The 9,800-nt window shown below is 25.6% G+C and overlaps 1 protein-coding gene across 4 annotated transcripts; it reads left to right on the top strand.

Annotated features, from left to right (window-relative positions):
• Positions 1–406: 406 nt before the first annotated feature.
• LOC132914967 (rho GTPase-activating protein 26) lies at positions 407–9,709 on the top strand. Of its 4 annotated transcripts, XM_060974532.1 has the most exons (22): positions 410–425; positions 490–574; positions 1,542–1,705; positions 2,174–2,331; positions 4,903–4,974; positions 5,069–5,170; positions 5,241–5,351; positions 5,452–5,556; positions 6,120–6,191; positions 6,434–6,500; positions 6,580–6,677; positions 6,767–6,861; positions 6,934–7,015; positions 7,089–7,212; positions 7,306–7,527; positions 7,668–7,773; positions 7,861–8,182; positions 8,283–8,472; positions 8,556–8,712; positions 8,792–8,848; positions 8,954–9,033; positions 9,117–9,709. In XM_060974532.1, exons 3-22 carry the CDS (start codon positions 1,546–1,548, stop codon positions 9,206–9,208), a joined length of 2,472 nt encoding a protein of 823 aa, XP_060830515.1. In that variant the 5' UTR covers positions 410–425; positions 490–574; positions 1,542–1,545; the 3' UTR covers positions 9,209–9,709. The 4 variants fall into 4 exon arrangements, with proteins under 4 accessions (XP_060830534.1, XP_060830524.1, XP_060830515.1 ...); XM_060974541.1 differs by having other exon boundaries at positions 408–574; positions 7,110–7,212; XM_060974551.1 differs by lacking the exon at positions 6,120–6,191 and having other exon boundaries at positions 407–574.
• Positions 9,710–9,800: the final 91 nt, after the last annotated feature.

The following is a 9,800-nucleotide window of genomic DNA, read 5'->3' as shown; positions in this document are numbered from 1 at the left end:
TTTAGTGTTTCATGTCCAACACTGATCTTGAATAAAAAAAAGACAGATCTATCGGGAAAGTTATTAATGTAAGAGAGAAACAGTATTAAGAAGTCTAACCAACTTTTAGCAAATTTATTTATGGAAAGGATACATAAATAGTAGTCTGCATTAATTGATTAAAATTTTATAAGAATAGAAATTTTTTATTCAAGAATCATATATTAGCTTTAGATTCTAAATTTTTTATGAAAAACTTATATTTATTTAATTTGTATAAATTCGTTTTCATTTATGGTACAACTGTACTACTAGTACTACATTAAAATACCATTACCAATATACGAGTGGGATTCCATTCTTTAAATAAATTGTTCATGTTCAAGATTACGATAATCCAAGCCTAAGTTCAAGACATAGACATTTTATATCGAAGATCGATATTTGTAAGTATACAAGCAATGTCATTTTGCTAATTACAATGTTATGTTAATGCAAAAACCATCATAGTATTGAATGAGAAATGTATGGAATTCAAGTCAATTTAAGAAAGCAAGTCTTGCTTCCAAATTTTCACAACAATTCCTACTTTTAGGTAAGTGATATTTTAATATTGTCACTTAGAAGGAATAATTGGAAAATTACTCAATATTTGATTATTTATTATTAATATAATCTTTATAACATTATAAATTACATTTTAAAAAATGTAGAAATTTTTATCTTTTGGTAGTGTTATATACTTAATTATTAAATTTGATTGTAAAATATTTTATGAACATATAATACGTATATTCAATCTTTTGAATACTATATTATTCTGAATTTTATTTTAGCATAATAGGTTTATATATTCATACATCCACTCACATAAATACATATATATATATACATACACATATATTTTATATTAATATTAATTTACTATTTTTATAAACATATTTTTTATTTTTAAAATCAATGAGAAATTATTTATTAAAAAAGACTGGTTCGTAGCTTTTTAATTATAAGATTTATATGTTAATGTAATTTTTGGGAATTATTTAAAATATTACGATAACAATGTATAGTTGCATTTTAATAAAGGTTATTAGTTTATAAAAATAATAATTGTACACATAAGGCATAAGTTATTTTATAAAAGTACTATGTAATTGTTTTGTTTTCACAATATATAATTTTATATTATACATTGTGTTATATCGCGGTGTTTTGAATAACCCGCCATTTAAACTGTAGTTAGTTCATTTGATACAAGAGGGTACATGATCTTTAATCATTGTAAAGCTCCTGTCTACATAATCGTGCTAGTGATTTAGTATTAATCTTAACGAAGATTCAGAAATATATCGTTCATGACTATCAATAAATGAAAGAAATATTGTGAACTGATTTTTCTTCACGTCAAAGAGAATTTGCGCTGCAAAGTGTTTTGATGCACATTCTGTGATATATTGTTTTCGTTAAATGATCATATATCGTAATAGTTATTCTAAGTGTTAATTTATCGGGTCTGTTGTTTTGATTTATTAATGACATTTGAATTTTAATATACAATCAAGAATAATGGGTGTTGGCCTCAAACCATTAGAGTTTACGGATTGCTTAACCGATAGTCCTTACTTTCGAGAGAATCTTCATTATCATGAGCGTGAATTGGAGAAGACCAGCCAACAAATTAAACGGCTCATCAAAGAGGTCAAAGATCTTTTATTAGCTGCCAAAAGTAAGTCTATTTGTCACAAGATTCATAAGGTTCTGTGTACACATGTAACAGCTGCTCTTATCTTATTCTATTTTACTTTCATGTTTTCCAGTAACATATTTTAGTTACAAAGTTATAACATTGAATAATTTTTTAATCAACTGTATTAGTTGATACTAAATTTTTTTTCAAGGTACAGGTTATTTTTTAATTTATCATGTATGTCATATTCATATTTTGTAATATAAATATATTTGATTTGTGCTACTATACATATAGATTATACTAAATTTTAATTTTGTTTATTATTTTTGTCATATTATAAATTATGTTATAATATGTTATAATATCATATGGAATAATGTTATATTTCATTATAATTATATTTTTACTATTTATATAATTGGAGATACAAGTAATAAGGTTCTGAATAAATATATTTATTGTAAAATCTATGATCATGAAAATAACAGTTATTAACTTGTTTAGATCTGTCCAGAGCACAGAGAGCATTTTCCAAAACATTGCAGAATTTTAGTTTTGAATGTATTGGAGAAACTCAAACTGAGGACGAAACTCACATATCACAAAGCCTTAAGGAATTTGGTAAACTTATTGCATCAATAGAGGATGAAAGGGATCGCATGGTATGCAATGTTTTTAGTATATAAATATGTTTTATATTCATTGGAAAAACTATTCTTGAATGAAAGCAATTCATATTATAATATTTGTTATAGTTTTATTAATTTGTTATAGTTCAATTCCATAATATTTAACAATAAAAATTAAATTTTATGTTTGGCATAAGAAATCAAAAATTATAATTTTGGTAAAAGTTAACAATAAAAAAGTCATAATATAATTTTATGTATCATATTTTTTATTAAACTAGTAACTAAAATATTTAAAATAATATACTTTTTTTATATTTTCTGCAAAAAGACATTGTTGTATATTATTTATTTATTTATAAAAATATAATAAGTGTTACTACATATAAAAACTCTGTTTTTATAGAAGGAGCACATCCTGGTTATTTAATGGTATATCTTTTGAAACATATTTTCAACCAAAGTTCTTTTTATAATTAAATTATATTTATTTTTTCAATATTTTTTAAAAGTAAACAATTTAGTATATTACAATGTACATATTTCTTGTCATGTTTCTGAATGCACACACAAATAGCTTTTATTTTTGAATTACAAAAGAGCTTTTAACATTTACATTAATATCCTCTTCAAGGAACAAGTAAAAATTTTATATATTATTGCATGTAACTGTTATATACATATAATATATCTTTATAAAATGTTTCAAGCATTTAATGCATATAAAAACAAAGACTAAGTATTCTTAGCACTACTAACATTACTACTGTTAGTAACATTCTTTAACAAGTTATATATTTAATAATTTTTAATGCATTAGGTAAGTTGCATATTTAATTATTTGTTACAAAAAATAAGTTCTTTCCCAAATAGTGAAATAACAGAATGCTGTTATGCTTGTGTTTCTATAGCAATGTCAATGCTTGTGTGTATGTGTGAACATAAAGACACATACATGCATTTGCATTTGTTTCTAAACAAGGAATGTAACTCTTAGTAACTCTTTTATAGTTCAATAATTTTGTACTTAATCTTCTATTTTAGTATTGATATGGTACAAGATTTTATGATGGTTAGAATAAATAATCAGGATTGGATCATTGAATCTAGTCCCCATTCTGAATATAAAAGCACAATATTGCTCAGTTTAGTATTTAGTGCTAAAGTAGTTATAATAAGCTTATTCAGGTAATGTGCGTTATTAAATCATATATTTTCTCTTACTACTAACAAATGTGTGTGTTTATGCACATAAATACATAAATGTTAAGAACATAAATGTGTAATAAATGAAATAACTAAGTTGTTAATCATTAATCATTTTATTATATCTTAATCATTTTATTTATATAAATTGTCTAATTTGTATTATATAAATCTTTTTATGTTACTATTATTTAGTGAGACATATTCTACATATGGTTTTTATATAAATACATATATTAATAAAATAATTTCTAATACATTTCATTTATGTATCAAGAAAGCAATTATAAAAATTTGCAAGAAATAGAAAATCTGTAGTTAAAAATGTATTTTAAATAAAATGTCAACAAAAATTAAAGTTATTATATAATCAATACATTGTTTAATATCCTTAAAAAATTATTTGATAATCACAAATTTTAAATAAACTATGTCTTTATCATACGAGGATATTATTGTTATCACCTTAAATACAGAAAACATGTGTATTGTTTCAGTTTAAAATAAACGTGTATATTATTTATTATTATACAGAGCACTCTAAATCTCTTGTGGAAAATTGAGTAGGAGGTGATTCTACATGTGAAAATGAATCGAAAAGAAAGAATATTTTCGTCCGAGGCCCCGTTTCCGAAAAAATCGAGTTTGAAAATTCAGTTAAATATCGACTAGATATGAATAAACAATTAGCAGGAGATTATTTGTTATTACGTACGAAAATAAGTCAAAAACGTAAAACGAAATTTTTCCGCTTAAGGCATTATTTTCAAGAAAACTAAGTTTGAACATGTTTAGTTAAGAATTGGTCTAGTGCACGCGCATGATACATTTTAAAATTTATTTTTCTTGAAAACAACGGGTTTTATACAAAATTTGTATTCTACATTTTTTACTTATTTTCATATATATTTCAATCTTGTGACAATTATTATTATATTCCTGTTCGGTCTGCAATTAGTTAAATTCCGGAAATTGGCATGAAAAAAATGTATTCTTTCTTTTTGATTCATTTTTGCATGCAGAATCATTCCCTAGTCGATCGTTCATGAGTTGCAGAACGCCCTGTATATATTATATAATATTATTTTGTTTTCTATAATGTTGCTTTTGTAATAAACATTGGCTGTATATCTCACAATATAATTATTTAGTTTCTCTGTATATATACTTGTATCATGATTTAATTTCACTTTTTATTGTTTCTTATTATGATTAACTTTATTTATATGATATATGTAGTTGTGCATATATGCACATATAATTCCTAAAAGTTATATAATTTTATTTCTGTATGTATTTATTTCAGTACAAGACAAGATCACTGCTTACTGTGATTCAATGAATTTCAATTTATTCTTTTATAAAAATTTTACTTTATTCAATAACTTTTATTTTTAGCTTGAACGTGCTTATGATCAAATTATACTCCCTTTGGAAAACTTTAGAAAAGAACACATTGGAGGTGTCAAGGTAATGTAAAAACTTTAGTAAATTAAATTTCAAAGTTAATGTATATAGTACAATCTTTTATTTATGAAATAATATGAAACTAATATATTAATAGGACGGAAAGAAGAAATTTGAAAAACAAACTATTAAATTTTGTCAAAGCCAAGAACGCTACTTGAATTTGTCTACCAAAAAACAAGACAATGTTCTTCAAGAGGTATAAATATTTACATATTATAAAATCAAAATATTTATAGTACTTGATCTAATAATATAATTACTTTTAGGCTGATGCAACACTGGAAATGGCTGAAAGACATTTTTGTCAAGCTAGTTTAGAGTATGTGTTCTTGCTTCAAGAAGTACAAGAACGTAAAAAATTTGAATTTGTGGAAACTGTAAGTTTTCTCCTTTTATATGTTTTTCATTAAATTATTATAGATTTTACATAAAAAATAATTATATATTACGAGTTACAAATAATACTATTTTTTCCAGTTACTAGGTTTTATGTTTGGTTGGTTAACATTTTATCATCAAGGACATGAAGTTGCAGAGGATTTTAAACCTTATATGACTGAACTGCAGCTAAAAATACAAAAGGTTAGTTCTCTCCTTACTTTGTATTTCATTGCTTAAAAATATATGAAAAGCATTAGAAGCACGATTCTAAAACTGATTACTTACATTAGCACTATTCAGATGACAACAAAGTTGCTTTGTGCATTATAACATTGATTTATATAAATCTATGAAATACATTGTGCATTGTTGTTTCACATTCTATCTCTTATATATCTTACAATTTATTTATTGAATTACTATACAAAATTTGAAAATGAAAATTTTATCATTTTATTATAATATAAATTACTTTGTTAATTTATGTTATTATAAGAATGTGGTACAACATATTCCAAATATTTTGAAAGATTATTTGGGATATATAATTTGGGTACTTTTAAATGTCTTGTTATGCACTTTGAAGTATTTTAATATTAGTAATTCTCTCATAATTGATTTGGTTGTTAATGTTCAACTACTTGTAGATATACTTAAATGTAACTTCTTACTAAATTATTGTGTGGTGCAAATATTATTAGGATAACAGCATGACAAATAGCTTACTAATTTTCAATTTTATGTGTGTGTGTGTGTTTTACAAGACTAGAGAAAATTTCCTTGCTACCCGGGATAAAACAGAATCACTTATGAATAAAATGAAGGATATGAAAAAGGTATGTGACATATTTTTTATTATTTTTATAATTTAATTTTAGTATACATTGTTGTTATTTACAACACATAAGAAAATGTGTTATTAAAACATAATATGTAAAATTAATTAATTAATTCTAGAAATGATTGAACATGAGTTCTATGATAAACATTGTATCTTTAAAAAAAAATCTGTTATTGTATAATGATAAAGTTAGTAGTAATCTATAACAGAAATACTAGTAATATTTTCATTTTGTAGTCTGCTGTAGAAAGTGGGGTCAATAAACTATACACACGTGAAGGTTATTTGTTTCTAATGGAAAAGAGTAAATATATAAAGTTTTATGTAGTTAATAAATGGAACGAATATTTATTACATATTAATATAATCATAAATCTTTATAGAGGCATTTGGCACAACATGGACAAAACAGTATTGCACATATCAAAAGGACAAAAAGGAATTTACAATGATACCTTATAATCAACTTACAGGAAAATTTGTAAGTAAGCTTTAGGTTTTCTAAAATGAATGTTGTTATGAATTTACTATCAAGAAAAAGTATTCATCAATATTGTCTTAACTTAATAGAGTAGCAAAGAAGTTTTTACATTGGCATCTTGTGTACGTCGTATGTCAGATACAATTGAAAAACGATTTTGCTTTGATATCACCACTATTGATAAGTAAGTTCAATTCATAATAATCTATAATACAAATATTTTTACATTACATTTACAATTCTTTTATTTTCGTAGACCTAATGTAGTATATACATTCCAAGCGCTTTCTGAAGAAGATAGAAAGTTATGGCTTGATGCCATGGATGGTAAAGAACCAGTAAGTAACAACTATTATTGGATTCCTACTGCATTACTTTTTAAATCGAGAATGATTGAAAAAATTGATACAGTATGTATATTTATCATTCCAGAATTATCCTATAGTTGGTGCATCAACCAAATCTGAAGAAACCACCTTAGATGAAACTGGTTTCATGTTCGTATCAAAATGCATTACGACGCTCGAAGAAAGAGGTAAGTTTGAGATAGCAATTTACATATTTCTTAACTATCTTATTTTAAAATTTCATCAGAAAATTATTTTAATATGATGTATTACTGTTCTAGGCCTTGAAGAACAAGGTCTCTATAGAGTCGTTGGTGTTGCTTCCAAAGTAAATAAACTTTTAGCTATGGGGCTAGATAGAAGGAAACTAGAGAAACTTAATCTGGATGATCGCTTTGAATGGGAAAGTAAAACTATTACTAGTGCACTCAAAACATATTTGAGGACGCTATCTGAACCGTTAATGACTTTCCGATATTATAATAGTTTCATTTCAGCTGCGAGTGCGTATAGGTATTCTCTATAATATTATTTTATTTGAAATCTTTAAATTAAAAATATTATCTTTTTTATATTAAATTTCTATAAATTAAAAAATATATTTTTTAATTATATTTTTCATTTTTATTATTCTTTTCAACAGAACAAGAAATCAAAGAAGCACGTATCAATGACATTCATAATCTTGTTTATCGACTCCCAAAAGCAAATTTCAATATGCTAGTGCTTCTTATTAAACATTTGTACAGGTATATTAATAACAGAGTCAATTTTATTAAATATTCAAAATTATGTAAATTATGTAATTTTTTATCCTAACTATATGTTGTTTGTAGTGTGGCGAAAAAAAGTGATAAAAATTTAATGACTGTCGGTAATTTAGCGGTATGTTTCGGGCCATCCTTACTGCGACCAGAAGAAGAAACAGTAGCTTCTATAATGGATATTAAATTTTATAACATAGTAGTCGAAATTTTAATTGAAAATTGTGAGAGAATAATTGCTGGTCCACCACAAGATACTGCGCGCTCAACACAAAATACCATTCCCTCTCGATCACAACGTGTTAATGTAGAAGATGGGTCAACATCTTCTGGTAATGGAACTCCTTTCCTAAGGTATCCAGTACATACTAATATATCTTCACCACATGGACATGTAAGTTATATATTAACTGATTTTACGTTTTAAGGCATAAAATAAACTTTTTGTCGATTATACGATACATACATTATTCGAAATTAAATTATTTATACAGCTCGGTACTAGATCATACTATGATAGCCCACTAGCAGTTGTTACTAAATCATCTTCTATAGATGAACGAAAAAATGGCGACTACGAAGAAACAGAACATACAAGTCACAGAATGACGACATATTTAGATAGTCGAAGTGGACGTGTTAAATTAACGAATGCAAATCTTATATATCATTCTGCAGATAAAGGTTATTTTAATTCTTTTTCAAAATGTATCTGTTTATCTGCATGATTTATAATTTAATAATTATAAATAATAATATAAATTTAGTATTAACCAGTGGCAATACGAGTAGCTCGAGTGAATCAATCGCTTCTGATCCACACTCATTTTCATCTGACTTGCCAGTAAAACAAAAACGTGGTTCTATGATGTCCGTACATTACCCGTCGGGTTACACTCAACGAAACAATCCATCGGTATCCGTGTAAGTGTCTTTTTATTAACTAAACATTTTAATTTCTTACTTGAATGTGCTTTTAATATGCATACAATTTTATTTGTAGAGTTAATACATCACCTAGCAGTGGACGTTCAAGCCCTGGACAAGTACCTGGTATTTGGTAAACATAAAATTCTTATTAAACATCTTCATCATAATTTGTTATGTATATATTTTCATTATGATATCAATATTGCATTATTTAAGAATATATTTTTTGTTACAGGAGAGTCCGCACTTTGTATGCTTGTGTGGCCGAAAGCGATGGAGAATTGTCATTTGAACCAAATCAAATTATTACAAATGGTATACAAAATTTAGTACATTTAATGATTGCACATTAGAAAATTGCTTTACGAGTAAAGTACTGACATAATTTTTAATTACAGTAAAGGCCTCTTTGGAACCAGGATGGTTGGAAGGTACATTAAATGGTAAGACAGGATTGGTCCCAAAGAATTATGTTGAACAATTGCCTTGAATTTGGAAAAGCCAAAGAGTGCCTACATTGTTTTTACATTGCATAATTCGTAGGGTATGTTTAGTACTATTGCCTACTGAAACATATGTTCACAAAAACGGGAATGCTATGCAATGACATTTGTGAAATATAATGTTTTCTATTTAAATTCCTTTGGGTACAATTTACATAGTCAATTACACACACGTGCGCACGCGTGCTCACACATACACATACATACAAACATCTTTATTTATTAGGAGCCTTTTTGCTCAAAAACGTCTATAGTGTATATAATCACTTGTAGAAAAATTTATATATATCTACATATATAGTGCTAATATATTATATGATATTTAAATATATTTGTACTAAAAGATATCGATCCAGTATATAGCTTTTAGGAGATCTCATAGGCAATAATATTTGTTTATAGTGCGATAATCTCCACGCGTAATGTGCACGCATGTGTACACACATATAATATCAAAATGTGATAAAATAAATAAATACCAAATACAATCAGAATTTTTAATAAAGATTTTAATAGTATAAAGGCTACATTAATTTATAATTAAATATATTACAAAAAAATGTATACGTACTTGTAGTT

The sequence above is a fragment of the Bombus pascuorum genome, chromosome 1, assembly GCF_905332965.1.
Source record: "Bombus pascuorum chromosome 1, iyBomPasc1.1, whole genome shotgun sequence".
Taxonomy (NCBI): domain Eukaryota; kingdom Metazoa; phylum Arthropoda; class Insecta; order Hymenoptera; family Apidae; genus Bombus; species Bombus pascuorum.
The sequence above is the reverse complement of the archived record's forward strand: the minus strand, read 5'-3'. Positions and strand labels throughout refer to the sequence as shown.

Excerpts from the sequence above, each read along its gene's own strand:
- LOC132914967 (XM_060974532.1), top strand. The coding sequence starts at position 1,546 with ATGGGTGTTGGCCTCAAACCATTAGAGTTTACGGATTGCTTAACCGAT. Across the intron at positions 8,713-8,791 it reads AACAATCCATCGGTATCCGT|AGTTAATACATCACCTAGCA; the intron begins GTAAGTGTCTTT and ends TTTTATTTGTAG. Across the intron at positions 9,034-9,116 it reads AAATCAAATTATTACAAATG|TAAAGGCCTCTTTGGAACCA; the intron begins GTATACAAAATT and ends TTTTAATTACAG.